Source organism: Triticum dicoccoides, chromosome 7B, assembly GCF_002162155.2.
Source record: "Triticum dicoccoides isolate Atlit2015 ecotype Zavitan chromosome 7B, WEW_v2.0, whole genome shotgun sequence".
In the NCBI taxonomy this organism is placed as follows: Eukaryota; Viridiplantae; Streptophyta; class Magnoliopsida; order Poales; family Poaceae; genus Triticum; species Triticum dicoccoides.
This window is the reverse complement of record NC_041393.1, coordinates 461883798-461905075: the sequence shown is the minus strand read 5'-3', so window position 1 is coordinate 461905075 and position 21278 is coordinate 461883798. Positions and strand designations below refer to the sequence as shown.

Sequence of the window (21278 nt, the reverse complement as noted above, 5' to 3'; positions counted from 1 at the left end):
TGCCGGCGTCCTATCCCTCTTCTCCGCCTCCGCCCCCCTCCGCTGCCTCCGCCGCCGCTCGCTCCCGCCCTGGGCCGGCTCCCCTTCCCTCGTCGAGCTCCTCCCCACCACCACCACCTCCTCCGCTTCGTCGAACCCCCGGGTCGCGATTCTCTGCCACCCCCACGACGACGGCCACGCCCACCGCCACGTGTCCGCACTTGTGGTCGTCGACGCCCGCACCCTCGCAGTCCTTCACACCGCCTTCCACGGGCCCCTCTCCGTCGCACTCCCGAGGGCGATCGCGCTCACGGTCTGCAGCGATGACAATGCCGTCAGTGTTGTGCTGGCTGACGCGCAAGGGCGGGCGCAGATGGTGCCCGTGGTGGAGGTCGCGGCCGTCGAGGGTGACTCGCCGAGGCGGCTCAGCGTGAGTTCCTTGTCTAGCTTTGCATCTGCAGAGGCGCCGGATGGTACGGTGGAGGCCGTGGCGTTATCGGACGACGGGAAGGTCGTTGCCTTGGTGCTGAAGACGAGCTGTTTGTTGAAATGCGTTGTCGAGGGTTCCGTGCTGGGTGAGGTGTCTCTGGCGAACACTTCGCTATGCAAGGAGGGGGAAACAGGAGTCAAGGGCTGCCTTTCTGGAGGGTTTTTTCTCCACGGAGGGGAGTGGGGAGGCCCTCACTCTGAGGAAGGCACTGTGGTCAGGAGCTTGGTGTTGTGGAGCAGCAATGGTGGTGCCATGGTGTACAAGGTTGCTGTTGGTACTCCTCCATTGTTTGGGTGTGAGGCTGTATGTGAAGTTCCTGGTATTTCATCCGAGCAGGGAGAAATGCCAGTAATTCAATATTGCCAGATGGGCAACTGTCTTATTAGGATGGAATCCCGTCCGTATAAGATTGGTGGTTCCTTGTTTTGGAAACCGTTCATCTCCATATGGTCTATGGATCAACTAGATTTGAGTATTGCAACGAACACAGAGAGCCCACCTTTGAGCAAAGTTCTTGGAGAAGGCAGTCTTCAGGGAGAAGAATTTAGGTCAGAGCTCTCTAATTCACTACCCAAGTCAGACAATGGAGTGGAAATAAGTTCACAGATATGCTCAGCATACATCAATGGATCGGGAAAGCATGGACGGACCGTATCTTCTTCGATGGTACTTTCCGAGGATTCTTATGCTCCATATGCCATAGTTTATGGTTTCCATAATGGTGACATAGAAGTTATTCGATTTCTCAATCTGTTGCCAGCGGCACAATTTGGTAGCGGAGGGGTTTACCCACATATTTCTGAAAGATTTTTCTTGGGGCACAAGGGAGCAATTCTTTGCTTGGCTGCACACCACATGCATGCCCACTCTGACTCTAGAAGCTTTCGACGAGCACTCATATCGGGGAGTTTGGATTGTACGATTCGTGTCTGGGATCTTGATGCCGGCACCCTCCTTTCTGTGATGCATCACCATGTTGCGGCAGTTAAGCAAATAATACTACCACCAGCTTGTACTCATCAGCCTTGGGATGATTGTTTTGTTTCTGTTGGAGAAGATGGCCTTGTAGCACTTGTTTCTCTTCAAACCATGCGTGTCGAGAGGATGTTTCCTGGGCATTCTTGTTATCCATCAATGGTTGCTTGGGATGGAGTAAAAGGGTACATTGCTTGTTTATGCCGTAGTCTGAACTCTTGTAATGACGTGGGCAGCATATTGTATATATGGGATATGAAAACAGGTGCTCGAGACCGAATTATTAGAGGGACAACATCTCAATCAGTATTTGAACACTTCTGTAGGGGCATTTCCAAAAATTCAGTTACTGGTGGCATCTTGGGAGGGACAACTTCAGCATCTTCCTTACTTGTTCCAATTTTGAAAGGCACCCAGTCTCCTGCAAATAGAAATGGGATGAACATCTCATCTATACCAACGAACCATCACAGTGCTGCAGATTCCATAGCTTTGAGTGTCTCTGCTGCGCATGATGTGAAGGGGAAGACACCAGCTCCAGTTGATAGAGATAATTCTGCATATAGTTCAGGAAAATCTGGCTCTGCCCAGATAACAAACAAAAGAAGAAAGTACCCCATAAAGTGCTCATGTCCATATCCCGGCATTGCAAGTCTGAGATTTGACCTCACTGCAATTATGTCCACACAAGGCATGTCAAACAGCAATAGTGATAGGCAGTTGAGAGATCATCTTTGTGGTGATGCTAACAAGGAAACTACGCCACCTGGAGCTTTAAATAATACTTCCGGGATCCTAGAAATGGATAGCCCATCTAGAGAGTCATTGGAAGGGCAATTACTTCGATTTAGTCTCTGTTTTCTGCATTTGTGGGATGTTGATTGTGAGCTGGACAAATTACTTGTGGATGAGATGCAAGTTTGCAAGCCAGAAGGTTGTCATATAGCTACAGGGGTTGTAGGGGATAGAGGTTCGTTTACGGTGATGTTCCCAGGGAAAGAAGCCACTCTTGAGGTGGGCTGTTAACTTTCATTGTTGCTTCGCATTTAAGCACATTTGAAGTCTAAACATGATTATTTTCTTTTTCAGCTTTGGAAGTCCTCTGCTGAATTTTGTGCTATGAGGTCGCTGTCAATAGTTTCTCTTGCCCAACGCATGATCACATTATCTCGGTCTTGTACAAATGCTAGCAGGTACTGGGTCATCTGTTCATTTGCATTTCGCGCGGGTTCATATTCTGCATAGTGTGAGACTGGCATCTTTCATTTGGTTTGCTGGAACATTGCAGAAAATAACTTCTTTACAAAGAAAACATTGCAAAAATAAAACGTGCGGAAATCTTGAACGGGTTTGGGTATGTTTTCAGCATCTCTGTATTGCACTAGTAATTCAACCAATGATTCTTAAGTTCGACCTGTGAGCACCAAATGTTTGGGAACTCTTTTGTAGTTTGGTTAATCAGCATTTGTATTGTACCACTTCCTGGTTGCCATATCAAATATTTAGTTACTTTTCACAGTTGTGATAAATATGGTTCTTTGTTACTTTAAAGATAGCATCAAATTCATGTCTTCCATTTTTCTCATCTACGCTGCGTGTCTATCTGCAGTGCCTTGGCAGCTTTTTATACAAGACACTTTGCTGAGAAAGTCCCAGATATAAAGCCCCCATCCCTCCAGGTTCTACTACATTTATTGCACATTGTTTCTTTCAGTCTTATGAAATTCTTCTTTTATGAAAGCAATTTCTTTGATTATCTTTATTGCATGAAGAAAAACATAAGGTGGAGTTATATTTTTGTTGTTGCAGTGGCGTGTAGGAAATTAATTGATAATAGGTGATATTCTACATATAGGTGAAGACTTAATTAATATCTGTGATACTCCCAGCCTAGTTGGCTAGTTTGGCTGGGCCATGAGGTGTTACAGCATCAAGATATTGCCCTCATCTCTTGTGTTTGCCGTGGGTTACGCCAGTGTGATTTTGGAATGCAGGGCGCTAGGGTCCATTAAATAGACACAAGACAACAAATAGATTGGGTCTCGATGTACAAAATATGGTTATGGTTAGGACCACTGCGCACTTGTCCTGATCAGCCACTAAGATTGTATGTGACGTCCTGATCCATATGGTTAAGTTCCGTGTGTATAGCCCTCTAGGAACAAGAGTAGGACAGGATTAACCCTTTGAAGGCATGCAACAAGACAAAATTTAGCTGTTTGTGCACATTTGGGCCTTGGTGCATCACAATTTATTATCACATAAAAAATATTCTAGCATGTTCTCATACTTTCGAGTTCCAACCGGGTCACCAAAATAGATCCCCCCACCCCCGTGATGTTCATGCATAAATGTAAATGGTGCTGTGGTTTATTCTAGAGCCGTATTCACATACATAAGAGATACTTCAGGACCAAATAAATGTCCTTAGATGCATTCCAGATAGTTTGCCTTTTCCGGATCTATCACCTTAGTAGCAGATGCAACTGCCATGTTCTGTAAACCTGGTTACGGCGATATCCATTACCTTTTATAAACCACATGTGTTTTTAGAGTTTGCATGTGTAAATTATAATCTCTAATTCTCTATAGTTTATAGTTGCAATGCTGAATTTATTGTAGTATGATACGAATGCCAATTGAAACAAAACTTATGGATTAATGCCAGCCCATGATTTGGATCAATTATTATATTGCTAAATGACTGATTACAGTTGCATCTGTATTTCACATATTCCGGTTGCTACAATACAGGTGCATCAGTTTACAGATTAATTTGGAGCACTACATGTCCATGTTTTATAATTTTCATCCCTATAAGTTAAACCTTATTTAGCCTTGCGGTGAGCTTATCTTTGTAGTGCCATGATCTGTAAATTAGATTCTTTTGAACTCACCTTATCATGCATCATTGTTGGGGAGACATGATGGATAGTGTTAATAAGAAATGGTGCATAATGGGAGGAGTATACCCTACGGGTGTGGACACACCGAGTCGACCAAAGAGTGTCTAGGGAACCCCGGGGCTGCACCCAATCATGCCAAACTAGTAACTCGGAGGAGATAAGGATGAACACACTATTTCCAGGATCTTATTGTTGCAAGAGATATATTCCTTGTAACCATGCAAGATCGGATTGCATCTTATCATCCTGATGATAGTTACGTTGCTACCGGAGAAGGCAGGCCTATTATAGAAGTCTCGACGGCCCTCGTCGAAGATCATCTTGAGCCGCGATGCTATACTCGCATGACCTAGTTTTCTCAGATCCAATCTACACTCTGGAATCTCTCATTCATCAATACACATCCGAGGGCTTGAGCCTGGTAAAGCATCGTGTCTCCATTGTCTCAGACAAGATCTCTTAGGGTACCACCCCTCTCTCTACTGTTCTCCACAACTCCTTGGTAGATCATCAGATCGGCGGTGAATCATTCGTCGACGAATGGGGTCAGCATATTTCGAAATTTCCCTTTCATTGGAAACTATTGATCACTTGGTTAGTATGCTAGCTTTGCTTCTATTCTGGCAAGGGCTTGAATGACCAACTGCTTTTGTTCTACCTATAAAGGGTAACCCTGTGACTTGTTAGAAATTCACTTAAGCATTTATTATAGGAAACAAAGCAATGTGTCTTGGTATTCTGTTGCACTTCTGCATACTTTTATTTTCTTCCTAAATACATGAAAGCACCACCATCTTTTTGTAACTTAGTGATATGTATTTTTCCAGCTTCTGGTGAGCTTTTGGCAACATCCTTCTGAACATGTGCGAATGGCTGCCCGCTCCTTATTTCACTGCTCAGCTCCTCGCTCTGTTCCACAACCCCTCCGTGTACAGAGAAATAAAATTCCTGACCACTTGTCTTTATCTGATCATATGGACAAGCTTATCCCAGAGATGCAGAGTGCCTCAATATCTAGTTATGGACAGTTGAAGGTGGATGGTGAAAATCTTGACAGGGATGATGATGATACTTCTCAAATAATCTCATGGCTGGAATCATTTGAGAATCAGGAGTGGCTATCTTGGATTGGAGGAACAAGCCAGGATGCAGTGGCATCAAATATCATTGTTGCAGCTGCTTTCGTTGTTTGGTACCCAAGCATTGTGAAAGTTAAGCTTGCAAAGTTGGTTGTCAATCAACTAATCAAATTAGTTATGTCGATGAATGATCGTTACAGTTCAACTGCAGCTGAACTTCTAGCGGAGGGAATGGAAAGCACATGGAAAGCATGTTTGGGGACTGACATCACTCATTTCTTGAGTGACGTCCTTTTCCAAATTGAGTGTCTAAGTAGTGCACCTTCTAGCAATGTCATCTATAAAACTGCAGTTGCTGTTACAATGAGGGAGGCATTAGTTGGCACCCTTCTACCAAGCTTGGCTATGGCTGACATAATGGGATTTTTTGGTGTAATAGAAAGTCAAATTTGGGCTACTTCATCTGATTCACCTGTTCACGTAGTCTCACTCAAAACTCTCATCCGAGTACTTCGAGGCTGTCCAAAGGCCCTGGCTCCTTATCTTGACAAGGTATGCATTCTTTCCTCATTGTACACATTGTAATTTTTTTATACAGAGTTATTGTAATCACTAAGAATTGGTTAAGTTCCAAGTTCGAGGCTTCTCGAAGTTGCAGCAAAATTGGTAGTATGTGATTTCTACAAAAGGGGAAAATCTCCCATGTACATTCCTATTTTTTGTGTTTGTTTGCAAAGTTCCAGTAGAAGACCATGGAAATGTTCCAATATTGTTTAGATGCTCTATTTTTATGCGACAGCTATTTATTTGAACTTTTCTTATCAAGTTGTCTAGTACCTCAGTGAGATGTCATTCCCAAACATTATATATGTATTAAAATGTCTTATGTCCAAAAGAAAAACATTTCTTTGTTGTGCAGGCAATCAGCTATATCCTACACACGATGGATCCAAGCAATTTAATAATGCGTAAAGCTTGCATTATCAGCTCAATGATGGCTCTAAGAGAAATTGCCCGTGTATTTCCAATGGTTGCTCTCAATGAGACAATGACAAGATTAGCTGTTGGTGATGCTATTGGAGAGATTCACACTGCCACAATTCGTGTTTATGACATAGAAAGGTACAGTCTTCAAGTTGCAGAAAGTTGTTATCATAGAGCTGCTAAATTATACATCATCAAATGGCATATGCTGACTTCACAAAGTTCATTGTATAGTGTATACTCATGGAATCTACCGGTTGATAATTTTCTTGAGATTAGAATATTTTGAAGTTCTTTTGAAATGTATTTTGTTTCTTTAGGCCCAAATAATAAGGTAAAATTTCTGCACAATTCGTTTTAAATGAAACGTATGCTATTAATTGTTTGTAGCACTCTTGGTGATTTGTTATCATACAGAACCGCGAGTTCTCACCAAAAATGAATTTGAACTCAGAGACACCATGCTAATTCGTACTTTCATCATGTACATTTTTCCTTCTTTTGTTTGCAGTGTCACAAAAATAAGGATTCTCGATGCATGTGGACCACCAGGTCTTCCAAGCTTTCTCAAAGGACCATCGGATACAACAACAACCATACTGATAACAGCTTTGAGTTTCTCACCAGATGGAGAGGTTTGATATTGCTATTTTCATAACAGTCAGAATGCTTTTAATAAAATACGCATATGATATATGAATATATTACGCTTGTAGCTTGTGCTGGCCTAAGATTACCTCTCAACTTGTTAGTGTATATGTATATTTCATTCTTTCTCCAGTCCATTGATTCTATACAAATCATATCACTCATGTCCAAACTGAGTATTAAGTATTTACTAGATTTTATTGAACCTGACATTCCATGTTACCATTTTTGGTGTGTTTGATACTAGCTCCAGGCAAAACTAATCAAATAGATGTTGATAAGCATTTCTTCTGAAATTAGCTACATGAAATGTCACATGCATATTTGGTATTGAATTGTTTTGCTTTTCATATCATCATCGTATTCCTCTCATCTTATTAACATACTCTATTAGATAAGAATCGGATATCAAATTTGTGTTTCAGAGACCATGCAAAACATAAACAACATAGAGCACGAGTAAAATGCTCTTCATATTCCCCATGGAGCTGTAGAAGCTCTAGTCTATGGTTTAATTATGACACATTTAATATAATTTATCAACCTATGTGTTTCCTTTTTGCTATGTATATATATATCGTTGTTATAATAGGAGTAAGCCATTGATTTAACTTTATTATGGATACATCATTACAATATCATGTTCACTCTGGCACTACAAACAGACACACGGCATTAGTTTACGTAAGAGCTGATCCTATGACACCAAATGATCACTAGTTTAAATAGAATGAAATTATCCTATCTTGTACTCCCTATTAGTTTAAATAGGGAGTAGTAACTATCCTAGATGGCTTATTATCGACCGTAGGAAACATTTATGGTATCTTCTTTACCCAATAGATCATTATCCAGTAGCTACTTGGGGATATCTATTTTTCTTGTCTAAAGGGCTACATGGTTCTTCAATTTCTTAATTTGTATTCTTTGTGATTTTATGCCTATGGAAATGGGGTTATGGCAATCTGTTACATGAAATATGGATCGTGCTGAATGGGTTGCTATTTGTAGTAAAAAAGGTGGTAGCTTTGCTAAAAGATTGTGCTATATGACAAACATAATCTGCTTGCTTTAAGCTATAGTTTGTTTTTGAGATGTAAATCTTATACTCCCTCCGTTCCAAAATAGATCATCCAACTTTATACTAAAATTAGTACAATGTTGAGTCATCTATTTTGGAACGGAGGGAGTATATGGGAATCCAGAGTGTTTTGACAGTTATTTTACTCCTTTTTACCTAGGGCCTTGTCGCCTTTTCGGAGAACGGATTGATGATTAGATGGTGGTCTCTTGGTTCAGCCTGGTGGGAGAGGCTAAGCAGAAGCCTTACTCCTATTCAGTGCACAAAACTTATCTATGTTCCTCCATGGGAAGGATTTTCACCCAACTCAGCTCGCCTAAGTATTATTTCTAACATCTTGGGACATGATAAACATCAAAATTCAGAGGTATATTTTCTACCAGTTTCTTCCCAATGATTATGTCGTGTTGTTTTGGCATTGGTGAATATACTGGTAAGCATATTTATTTTGTAATTGTCAGTCTGGCCAGTTGCAGGTACAGCAAGTGCCACTCTTTCATAATGTTCTATGAACAAGGTGTAAAAATCTTTTCTGCCCCAAGCAACTGTGTTGCATCTCATATCTGTGTGCCTATTACCCTGATCGCAACTCTGAATATCTTAGACATAATCCCATCCCATGTGGTTCTAATTTGGATGATGGACTGTTTACACCACATCCCCCTTGCACATGATTTTGCCCAATTATCTTGACTCTGGTCATAAGCAGGTTCTAATATCCTGTGGTCCATCCTGAAATGCGCCAATCAGGGTTTCGAAAACCTAAGCTGGCCCTAAAACTGAACCAGATGGCTCCGCATTTTGCCTATTTGCTTGGCAAAAAGGCAGCCTTCCGATTTGAATTGGACTTGTTTGCAAAATCTACTGAATATATGTTGGAATGACACTCATGCATGTTTCTACGGAAATTGTGATAAAATCCATTGTTTATGGAATCGAACTACCCTTTTGAACCTGTTATTGCTATTTTCTGGAACCTGGTGTTGACCAAGTCTTTGCATTTTTTACATCGTAAATAGTGGTAAGAAATTGGATTGAACAAACTGTATATAAACTGTACTTATGTGAAGAATAATTAGCGCATGAATGAGTGTTAAAGATATGTATCTATTGGTGAAGTAATCTGGCACCCTGAAATACGTCTAGATACATCTGTTTGAGCGACAACTAATATGGATCGGAGGGACTTATTGGAAGGGCAAGGGTGATGTTAATTAAGACTTAAAAGAGTCTTAAGCAGAAGTTTTTGTCTCTTTCCCATTTCATGCTTTCTACTTTTCTATTTTGTGTTTGATGTGAAGTGTCATCTTCAGTTCTTTTATCATCTATAATAGGCTGTGAACATACAATACTGGTTATATTTCATTCAAACTTGCCGATTATTGTTTTCGTCAATTTTCTTCATGTTGAATCTAAGGGAGTTACATTTGATATGTGTTTTGGTTCTGGGCTTTGCAGAGCAAGACGAGGGAACTAGATGAGGCTGATAATCTAAAACTGCTGTTACATAATCTTGACCTTTCTTACCGCCTTCATTGGGTTGGTGGAAAGACCATTAAACTTACAAGGCATGATCAGGACCTGGGTACATTTCAGTTGTGATTAAAAGATGAGTTATGGCTTGTTGATAGCTTATGTATCTGGTTGAGTTGCCTTGGAGTTTTACTAGGTAGATGTACTGAAGTCTGACGAGGGTGGCCCAAAGTAAAGCGAAGCCACCAAGTGACAGTCATATATCATGTAAGACACTTATCTTTGTCATCAATTATGAAACATATTCTTGCACATATTTGTATAAACAATACATTATATGTTTCCTAATACACTATTTGGAAAACCTGAACCCAAATGCAGCACCAACAGGATTGTTGATTACAATATTGCATGGAGGTCTCTGGAAGGAACAGTTCTGTTTCACCATCAGGCTATGCAGCATGCTTTCTGATTGACAGATCAAGTAGTGGCAACCTAAGGTAGTCTTAAGTTGGTCTCTTTCAGAAGTCTAAACTGATGTCTGGTTCATGCCCCTGTTAAACTTGTTGGTCTCCGACCTTTCATTTAATCTAACTTTATACTCATGCTTGATGTTAAGAGTTAAGACACAAGATGAAAAGTGTGATGAAATATTACGAGAGACCTGTTCCTTAAAAGTTCCAATCAGATCTAGGTTCAAGCAGTCTGATATCGGACATGGATTTTTGGAACATGGGTACACACGCACCCTTATGAACAGTTTTGATTCTCTTTTGGTAACATACATGGTCGAGTGTTCTACTCACATGTGAAGTTTTGCAAAGAAATGACATCCGTGGTATTTTGGGTAAAAAAGGCAAAATCGGTGCTATAAAAAAGACCATGTTTCAACTTTCTTTCAAGCAATTTGGAGGTCTGATTTTGTTTTCTTTGCCAAGAATACTACCGATGTCATTTCTTCACGAAACTTCACATGTGAGTAGAGAAGTTGACCAAGTTTGTTAACCTAGAAAATCGGAATTCTTTGATTTTTTTTTGCTATTTTAAAATGTTACTGTTCATAGGAGGTGTGTGTGGACCCATGTTCACCATTGTATTTTCGGATATTTGGCTAGATGAATTAGTCATGTATAGAATCAATTACTCATGCACTCCAATTATTATTTTTTACTTAAGTAAGATTGAATTAGCGATTGTCAATCGCCTCAGACAATTCAGTCTTTGCCAAGTTGCCTGTGCTGACAATTTTCCTGAAACGTAGCTCATAATGCATTCATCCTGCAGTATCGTTAGTGGGAACTGTCGAGAGTCAGGAGCTTCTCTCCGTTAACTATCAGCTGACAGCTTGAAGATTTGAAGGATCAGACTCTGGTATTAATTTGCTTGAGTTGTAGTCACACATCTTTCTTCATTCTGCTGCTTGTCATCAGCGTTGTACTACCATCACAGATACCTACCGCCTGAAGATTTGGACTTGGTAGTGTTGAGATGACAGGCACCAAAGGGACATTTCACCAAACTAGTACTCCCTCCGTTCGGAATTACTTGTCGTAGAAATGGATGTATCTAGATGTATTTTAGTACTAGATACATCCATTTCCAAGACAAGTAATTCCGAACGGAGGGAGTAATACTTTTATAACTGAATATAGTTAAATCTTGATTTACTGGCAAGGCATATTTTCAGGCTTATGTAAGGGAATGTACAACTGAGGTTGATATAAAGTGTTGAAGAATTTGCCTGACAAGAACGCTGTATAGTGTAAAATGTAAATGATTGTGCCTGTACAGGTTCTTTTTGGCATTTTACACCCATGTAAGAATAATTCGTTCTGGACTTGTGTAATGGTTTTAGATGGGCAGAAGTTAGAAGAACTTTTGTTCTCTTTCTTGGAAGGTTAGACAGAAGAGGATGCTTGCAGGAATAGAAACGGCAAGCAATTTCCTAAACACCACACCACTAAGCTTCACTACCATTTTAGCTTTGTAGGTTGTTGTATTGTCTACTTAAGCTTCCTCTTTTTTCCTATAATTATTTGATACTCCCTCAGTTTCATAATATAAGATGTTATTACAACCAATATGTATATCTGTTGTAATAACATCTTATATTATGGAACGGAGGGAGTACTTGCGTAGCAAGATCATCTTGTGGCAAATCCTCAACATGGCTCTTTTCCTGATCCTAAACTAACCCAATGGAACTTGCTTAACACCATTATCTAGACAAGTTTCAAACTAGTGAAGTACTCGTATATCCTTGGGATAAATAAGAAGGGTGGGCTAAGAGCATCTATGTAACATCCCAAAATTCTAAATTTTGGAATGTTATAAACAAATAGATAGTTTTGATTGATTGTTTGATTGACTGACTGAAAGTGAGTGAATTTGAAACTTTTTGAAAGTTAAATGAAAGGGAATAAAAGGACTTTCCCAAACATTCATTTCCTTTTCTGATCTTCATGAATTCAAATTCTTTTCAAATATAAAACCCATGAGCGAAGATGATATGCCTTCTTCCATTAAATTGAATGAAAGGGTATTTGAAAATATTTAAATTTCATTTGGAAATATTTCAATTCATACACTTCAAGCAACTCAATGATTTTCATGAGAGAAGATAGAATGACTTCTTCAAAATATATGAAATATGAGTTGGGAGTTTAAAAGGATCAAATTTAAAGTCCTTTTGAAATTATTTTTTCAATTTGGAGTTATTTGGATTTTATTCAAATTAGTTTTCTCCAAAAATAAAATATATGGAAATTAGGGTAAAATGATTCCCTACATCAGAAAATTGGAGAGAAATAAATTTGAATTAATTTTGGTAATTTTAAAATGATTTTTATTGAATTTTATTAGAGCAGTAGCACTGTTTGAATTATTTAAATTAGTGAGAATTTTATTTGATGCTAGAGAAATGTTCATGCTGTAGGAGATAAGTTTCTGAAAATTTTGCTATATTATATGCCTATATATTATTTTACTTCTCTTGTTTTTTTATTGTGTTTGTCGGTGTTTTTAAAAAAAACTTTCTCTCCACCTAGTGGGCCGGCCCAGCCCAGCGCCGCGCCCTGCTTGTCCCCGAGCTCGGGACGGACTCCCGCACCTGCACGGCATCGCCGCTGTACGCCGCCCGGACTCCGCGTCCGCCTCGCGCCCCCTCCACGCAACCCCGTGCCGCCTCTCTGCCCCTCCATAAATACCGGAGCGCCGCCCCGGATCCCCCTCTCTCTCCTCTCGCGCCGCTGCCCTTGCGCCGCATCTCGCCGCCGCCGGCGAGATCCACCGCCGCCGCCCCGCTCCGTTCCGCCTCCCCCCTCGACCACCGTCGACACCGCCATTGCCTTCACCTCGATGAGCCGCGCCTCCCCGTGGTCTCGCCCAAGCTAGAGAGCGACCGGAGCCGCCTCCCCGCTCGCAGCCGCCGCCGCCGCCGACGTCGCCCGCCGCCGCGGTACCCCTCTTCGCCTCTCGTCCGTTGGATTCAGATCCAACGGATTAGATCCGTCCGTTTTTTTCTCAATCTAGCGAACGGTTCGTTCGTTAGCATTCATTAACGAACGTTTGCTTCTTAGTTATTTTTCTTTTTCTGTTATTTTCGGCCAGGGACCCGTTTGTGAATAGTTTATTTATAAAATAGTCCATGTTTTTCAAACGATCATTACTTTTTACTCGTTAGTCCAAATCCAACGAAACCAACGCCCACTTCTTCGTTATGATCTCCTCTATCCAGTAAAACAACTTAAACATGTTTTCGAAAGTTTAAAATTTGAATTTCAAACAGTTTAGTATTTGATCTTCGTTTGATCATAACTTGAGTTTTATAACTCCGTTTGAGTTGATTCTTTTTGCAAATCAAAGCTCTTGACCTAAACTTTATGATAAGGCCAAATTCACATAATTTTGGTACTGTTAGAAATTGTTTTATGTTGCAAGAGTTATTCGCTTGGTTTTGATGTTTTCCGAATCGTACTCTTCGTTCTTTCCGATCCTTTGAGTGATTGCTTATGTGTGGTTATTATTGCTTACTCACGATAGATTGACCGGAGTGTGACGAATAGAACTATCAAGAGTTTTGAAATCATCTTCATCAACATTGCAGGCAAGTTCACACTTTGATCATATCCCTTTTCATACCCAATTTTTATGCATTAGTTTCAACCCTCAAACATTGCATGAGTAGGATTGATAACATGTTGGTATTGGGAAGTAGTTGATGAGGTAGGAACCTATTGCCCTGTTTATTACCAAACCCTCAGGAGTTACTTGCACGTTTGCTTATTATGCCATGCTATGCTAGTAGACGTGGATTGGGTGAGTGAATTTCCATGACAGATGTGAGAATGTTAATTAATGGTTTATTTAAGGTGGAAACTTTAATACACATCTGGGTGGATTGAGGCACTTGGGTATTCCAGGATTGCCTGTTTGTTTTTGGACCGCCACCCAGGCTCAAAGGGATCATAAGATTATTCATGCTAGAAACTTCCGTGTGCAGCCACATGCTATTATGGGCTCTAGCATAGTTGACTAAGTCGTGCGAACTCTTACAGTGGTAGACTAGCAGATGTAGGGGAAAGTAGGTGTACATGTCTACCCATCGTAAGGTGCTAGCGCTTCTGAAAGACTATGTCTCGGTCATCCGTTTCTCAAACACCATGTAGTGCGAGAAAACCAACAGAGGAGACCGAGTCATGTGGGGAAAAGTGCGCAAACCTCTGCAGAGTGTATAAACTAATCATGATTAGCCGTGTCCCCGGTTATGGACGTTTTGAGTATCTAGTACTTGGATTATCATGTGAATCTCATCATGTTACTTTAATTAATATTGTTGGGTTTTTAATGATGATATTTAATTGGGATTGAGAATGCTGTCAACCATTCTCAATGTTTAACAACCACCATGATAGTTAAATAAAACTTATTCCTTTGCAGTAGGGAAAAATTTGCTTTACGCAAAACTGTAACCATAGAGCTTTTCCACCAGCCAAATATGCATGTAGTGATAGCCATTTATTCATCATTGCTCTATAGTGTGAATTTGCCAGTGCATTCAAAGTACTGACCCTCTGTGGCTGCAACGTCTCATGTTGCAGGAATCTTACGACGAGTAAGTGTTATGTTAGGGTTACGATTTCTACACTCAACTTTGTCGTTGGTGTTGATGGGAATCCACAACCTTGTTACTTCTACTATTTTGGATTGAGATAATAGTATTTACGTTACTTTATACATGTGATTTACCTCTATTATAAATCCTCGAGTACTGTGTGTGTCAGCATACCGATCCAGGGATGACACTTAAGCACAGAGACTTGATCCATTCGGGTTGGGTCACTACAAGATGGTATCAGAGCACATGTTGACTGTAGGATGTGACCCTAGAAACTGGCAAGCCCATAGGAAAGATTTTCTCTACAACTTTCTTTTCAAAAGATCTTTTATCTCTCTTCTCTTCTGAGCTTATTCAAATATTCCCTTTTAGTGAGACCATACCCCTTTCCCCTTTTGACCCCTCGAAGATTCGAATGATGAGACCACTCCAAGAAGGACCAGATATCGGACAACTAGGACCACTTCGGAATGAAGAGGATTTTATCGAGCATTATAATGATAGAAACTACGACAGATAAAGACTTCGAAGACTAGGAGAATATGAAGAATTTTCAGATTTGGTATGACCAAGGAATGGTTACACTTATGGAACTTGACAGACTATGGAAGCTGTCAATACCCGAGATCAAGGTGTATCGAAGAAAGACCGGAACATGAAGCATTAGAACTCAAAGTTTTGTCAAGAAAACCCTAAGGCAGGAGATATCAACTATGGAATAAAAGTTCATGTCAATGACCAGGGCAGAAATATGGATATCCAAGATGTTATCGCTCTCTTATGCTATTATTACCGTGTTGAGTTAAGCATGCATTCCTTCGGAAGTATTGGATGGTAGAAGGCTGATGGAGCATTTGTCAGCAAAGGATGCAATTTTAACCTTAGCTGGTGCATCACCAGGATCTGGAGTATTACATGAACAAGTTTAAGATGGACCTTCAGGAAGCTGTATTTGACAAGGAGGCAATTCGTGAAGAACTCAGGAACCAGAAGCTGAAAGTAGCCAAGCTGGAGGAGCAAAACCTCGAGATACCAGAGATTCGCCAGGAACTGAAAGACAGTAGGACCATGGTTCATGCCAAGGATGTTGAAACCCAGAAGTTTGGAACGCAACTCCAAAAATATTAAAGGACGTCATGATAGACTTTGCAACAACAGAGATGATCTGGCAAAAGAACTTGAGTAGGACAAGCATGATCGGAAGAAGCCATCGGAGACATGAACAAGAATCGAAGAGTTTGATGACTTTGAAGATTTATTGACCATTAGAAGCCTAAACCCCTATTATATACCTGCGTTAGATGCAACGATTGTGAGCTGTCATTTGTTTGATGTTTTTCCGACAGCCACAAATAAAATCTATCTTTTCAAAACTTTTGTTTGTATTGTGTGTATCCCTCTCTATCTCTCTTATCCCACCCCAAAACCCATGGACTCCATAGAGGATGAATGGAGATGAGCTTGTATTGTCTGGACCAATGAGTCAATTGGAGACAGACCAATGGATTCAGAACATGGAGGATCACATGAAGAATAACCCTATAGTCAGAAAGGATATGGCCCAGCATGCTCTTCCGTTCTTTGAAAGAGGTGTTGCTACCTGGTGGAGGATGTACCAAACCATCAATGGATGGTTTGGGAAGAATTTAAGTTGACTCTGCTAAAGTCTCAGCTTATGTCCCAGAAGTTGAAGCCTTATGGAAATGATATGGAGAAAGTGCATGCAAGCTTTGTGGAGAAATAGGACACAACCATAAAGTACACCAGGATGAATACCCTCATAAGTGGGGGATTACCAAAGGAGTTAGCCGAGGATCTCAGGGAACTTCGGTTGGAGATTGTTCCCAAAGGTTTTGTTGCAGCAATGGAAGTTCAGTCTACATTGTTGGGAAAGATCCGTGAAGCTCAGAAGGATGACAAAGAGATTGCTGAGGTAAAAGAGAGGATGAGCAAAGGAAAGGCCAAAGGTTTTCGTAAGGATGAGCATGACACCTTATGGTTCGAGGACTGTGTATATGTGCCCAATAATGCAAAGATCAGGAAGTTAATACTTCAGGAGGCTCATGACTCACCATACTCGATTCACCCTGGAAACACTAAGATGTATTTGGTTTTGAAGGAGCATTTCTGGTGGACTGGTATGAAGAAGGATATTGCGGAGTATGTAGTCGTAGGTGATGTATGCCAGAGAGAGTAAGAGCAGAGCATCAGAAGCCAGCAGGATTACTACAGCCTATGCCGATACCCGAATGGAAGTGGGATAAGCTTGGCATGGATTTCATTACCGGATTTCCTAGAACCCGATCGGGATATGATTCTATCTGGGTAGTAGTTGATTCGCTTGACCAAAGTGGCTCACTTTATCCCAATGAAAACCACCTATACAAGTGCGAAGTTGGCCAAGATATTTTTGACCAGGATCGTATGTCTGCATGGAGTTCCGAGGACCATCGTATCAGATAGAGGAACACAGTTTACCTCAAAGTTTTGGAATCAGCTGCACCACACTTTGGGTACTAGGCTAGAGTTCAATACAGCCTTTCATCCGCAGACAGATGGATAGACCGGGAGAGTCAATCAGATTCTGGAGGACATGTTGAGAGCGTGTGCGCTAGATTATGGATCTAGTAGGGATGATAATCTACCTTATGCGGAGTTCTCATACAACACCAGTTACCAAGCCAGTTTGAAGCTGACCCCTTTTGAAGCGTTGTATGGGAGAAGGAGCCCGACACCATTGATGTGGGATGAAGTTGGAGACCGTCAGTTGTTTGGATAAAGTGTGATCAAGGATTCAGAAGAGAATGTTAAGTTGCTTCGAGATAGACTGAAGGTAGCTCAGTCCTGGTAGAAGAGTTATGCAGACTCAAAAACGCAAGGAGGAAGTCTATGAAATTGGAGACAGAGCATGTCTTCGTGTGTCCCCTCTGCGAAGAGTTAAACGATCTGGAGTTAAGGGAAAGTTAGCCTTGAGATTTGTAGGACCATACCGAGTTTGGAGCGTATGTGAGAAGTGGCCAACAAGTTGGAGTCACCCGAAGGACTGTCAGGAGTTCATGATGTTTCACAGTTGAAGAAGTGCCATGCAGAGATGGCCAATATTCCCCTGTGAGAACCCTTGACCCCTGGGAAAAGATAACGATGTTCCATGAAGTGGACTATGGAAAATATAAGTACGAGTTTTGTCTCGATATGTTGGATACCCCAAAAGTATGGAGAGATGAAGTACTATTGGATATAAAGGAGGTATAACGTTTGTAATAAGGAGCAATTGTAACTGCATGACGAGATGGAGTAAACGCGTTTTAGTTTGGTACCAACGAAAGGAAGGGAGACAGTACAATTGGATGGATTTAAGAATGCCAAGAAGCTGGATGTTGGAATAATGATCACTTGCCCCGATGATGAGTTCAAGGTTTACAAGTGATGAGATGGGCCATAACCCACAGCCCCAGGACCTACCAAGAATCAAGCACCTTCTTGCTGAAGGAAAAACCCTGGAAGAAGTTATGACTTTATCAACCGACGATTTTATAGGAGCAAACACAAAACCTGAGAGTTGTGAAGGAACGATAGATGTTTGGTTGGCTTGTAGAATCCATGGATTTATCCGAACTTGGTTCGTCGACAAGAGAAAATTCTGCAATGCTTGTGAGGATGACTGAGTGTTAGAATGCGAGATTCGCTAAACCATATACAAGGTAATGATTTGGGTGCGGGATGGATTGATCACCATACCGACTTACTATTATTGTTCGCCTTGCCATGCGGGATGGTAAATCTAAGTGACTTACCTATAGTAGAGAGACGATGATCAAAACCTTGTTTAAACCTTAGAATGGTATAGGTATTTTCCCTTGTACAAGGCAGCTGTTGCCAAACGTAGGTCATACGGTGAGGTTCAACCCAGACCCGTTTCCTGCAGGAGAAACCATAAATTGTTGACCACCATGAGATATCGATATTTGTTTAGTATTGGCGCCAGAACGTCAGATAAGAACCAGTCATGGAATAACCTTACCAAGATGAAAGGACAAGAAGAACTGCGGTAAAGGTTATGCCACCACCGGAAGAGCCCAGAGAAGGAATTTTCCAGAAGATCTAAGAAGACCAACACTGTCAGGAATAAGGATGGAGTATATGAGTTTTGATGGAACTGTAACAATGCTTCTAAGGGTGGTAACACCCCAGACCCCTGCGACGATCGATGGATTTCGAGAAGACCCCCCTACCCTAACCTATTTCTTGCTAGCCTCTCCGAATCTCGAGGACGAGATTCATTTTAAGGGTGGTAGGTTTGTAACATCCCAAAATTCTAAATTTTGGAATGTTATGAACAAATAGATAGTTTTGATTGATTGTTTGATTGATTAACTGAAAGTGAGTGAATTCGAAACTTTTTGAAAGTTAAATGAGAGGGAATAAAAGGACTTTCCCAAACTTTCATTTCCTTTTCTGATCTTCATGAATTCAAATTCTTTTCAAATACAAAACCCTTGAGCGAAGATGATATGACTTCTTCCATTAAATTGAATGAAAGGGTATTTGAAAATATTTGAATTTCATTTGGAAATATTTCAATTCATACACTTCAAGCAACTCAATGATTTTCATGACAGAAGATAGAATGACTTCTTCAAAACATATGAAATATGAGTTGGGAGTTTAAAAGGATCAAATTTAAAGTCCTTTTGAAATTATTTTTTCAATTTGGAGTTATTTGGATTTTATTCAAATTAGTTTTCTCCGAAAATAAAATATATGGAAATTAGGGTAAAATGATTCCCTACATCAGAAAATTGGAGAGAAATAAATTTGAATTAATTTTGGTAATTTTAAAATGATTTTTATTGGATTTTATTAGAGCAGTAGCACTGTTTGAATTATTTAAATTAGTGAGAATTTTATTTGATGCTAGAGAAATGTTCACGCTGTAGGAAATAAGTTTCTGAATATTTTGATATATTATATGCCTATATATTATTTTACTTCTCTTGTTTTTTATTATGTTTGTCGGTGTTAAAAAAAACTTTCTCTCCACCTACTGGGCCGGCCCAGCCCAGCGCCGCGCCCTGCTCGTCCCCGAGCTCGGGACGGACTCCCGCACCTGCACGGCATCGCCGCCGCCGTACGCCGCCCGGACTCCGCGTCCGCCTCGCGCCCCCTCCTCCACGCAACCCCGTGTCGCCTCTCCGCCCCTCCATAAATACCGAAGTGCTGCCCCGGATCCCCCTCTCTCTCCTCTCGCGCCGCATCCCGCCGCTGCCGGCGAGATCCACTGTCGCCGCCCCGCTCCGTTCCGCCCCCCCTCGACCACCGTCGACACCGCCATCGCCTTCACCTCGACGAGCCGCGCCTCCCCGTGGTCTCGCCCAAGCTAGAGAGCGACCGGAGCCGCCTCCCCGCTCGCCACCGCCGCTGCCGCCGCCGTCTTCCTCGCCGTCGACGTCGCCCGCCGCCGCGGTACCCCTCTTCGCCTCCCGTCCGTTGGATTCAGATCCAACGGATTAGATCCGTCCGTTTTTTTCTCAATCTAGCGAATGGTTCGTTCGTTAGCATTCATTAAGGAACGTTCGCTTCTTAGTTATTTTTCTTTTTCTGTTATTTTCGGCTAGGGACCCATTTGTGAATAGTTTATTTACAGAATAGTCCATGTTTTTCAAATGATCATTAATTTTTACTCGTTAGTCCAAATCCAACGAAACCAACGCCCACTTCTTCATTATGATCTCCTCTATCCAGTAAAACAACTTAAACATGTTTTTGAAAGTTTAAAATTGGAATTTCAAATAGTTTAGTATTTGATCTTCGTTTGATCATAACTTGAGTTTTATAACTCCGTTTGTGTTGATTCTTTTTGCAAATCAAAGCTCTTGACCTAAACTTTCTGATAAGGCCAAATTCACATAATTTTGGTACTGTTAGAAATTGTTTTATGTTGCAAGAGTTATTCGCTTGGTTTTGATGTTTTCCGAATCGTACTCTTCGTTCTTTCCGATCCTTTGAGTGATTGCTTATGTGTGGTTATTATTGCTTGCTCACGATAGATTGACCGGAGTATGACGAATAGAACTATCAAGAGTTTTGAAATCATCTTCATCAACATTGCAGGCAAGTTCACACTTTGATCATATCCCTTTTCATATCCAATTTTTATGCATTAGTTTCAACCCTCAAACATTGCATGAGTAGGATTGATAACATGTTGGTATTGGGAAGTAGTTGATGAGGTAGGAACCTATTGCCCTGTTTATTACCAAACCCTCAGGAGTTACTTGCACGTTTGCTTATTATGCCATGCTATGCTAGTAGACGTGGATTGGGTGAGTGAATTTCCATGACAGATGTGAGAATGTTAATTAATGGTTTATTTAAGGTGGCAACTTTAATACACATCTGGGTGGATTGAGGCACTTGGGTATTCCAGGATTGCCTGTTTGTTTTTGGACCGCCACCCAGGCTCAAAGGGATCATAAGATTATTCATGCTAGAAACTTCCGTGTGCAGCCACATGCTATTATGGGCTCTAGCATAGTTGACTAAGTCG

The 21278-nt window shown here is 41.0% G+C and overlaps 1 protein-coding gene across 1 annotated transcript; it reads left to right on the top strand.

The window, feature by feature from the left end:
* The first annotated feature begins 227 nt into the window (after window positions 1-227).
* On the top strand, window positions 228-11505 carry LOC119341696. The gene is made up of 11 exons (XM_037613561.1): window positions 228-2458; window positions 2534-2637; window positions 3054-3123; window positions 5178-5981; window positions 6349-6551; window positions 6925-7048; window positions 8303-8509; window positions 9601-9882; window positions 9997-10115; window positions 10900-10986; window positions 11065-11505. The coding sequence occupies exons 1-8, from the start codon at window positions 353-355 to the stop codon at window positions 9742-9744; spliced, it is 3762 nt and encodes a 1253-aa protein (XP_037469458.1). The 5' UTR covers window positions 228-352; the 3' UTR covers window positions 9745-9882; window positions 9997-10115; window positions 10900-10986; window positions 11065-11505.
* Window positions 11506-21278: the final 9773 nt, after the last annotated feature.

What these genes read in the sequence shown, in the direction of transcription:
- LOC119341696 (XM_037613561.1), top strand. Translation starts at nt 353, where the DNA reads ATGGTGCCCGTGGTGGAGGTCGCGGCCGTCGAGGGTGACTCGCCGAGG. An exon ending in TAAAGCCCCCATCCCTCCAG is followed by an intron (nt 3,124 to 5,177) that starts GTTCTACTACAT and finishes GTATTTTTCCAG; the next exon opens with CTTCTGGTGAGCTTTTGGCA. An exon ending in TGGCTCCTTATCTTGACAAG is followed by an intron (nt 5,982 to 6,348) that starts GTATGCATTCTT and finishes TTTGTTGTGCAG; the next exon opens with GCAATCAGCTATATCCTACA.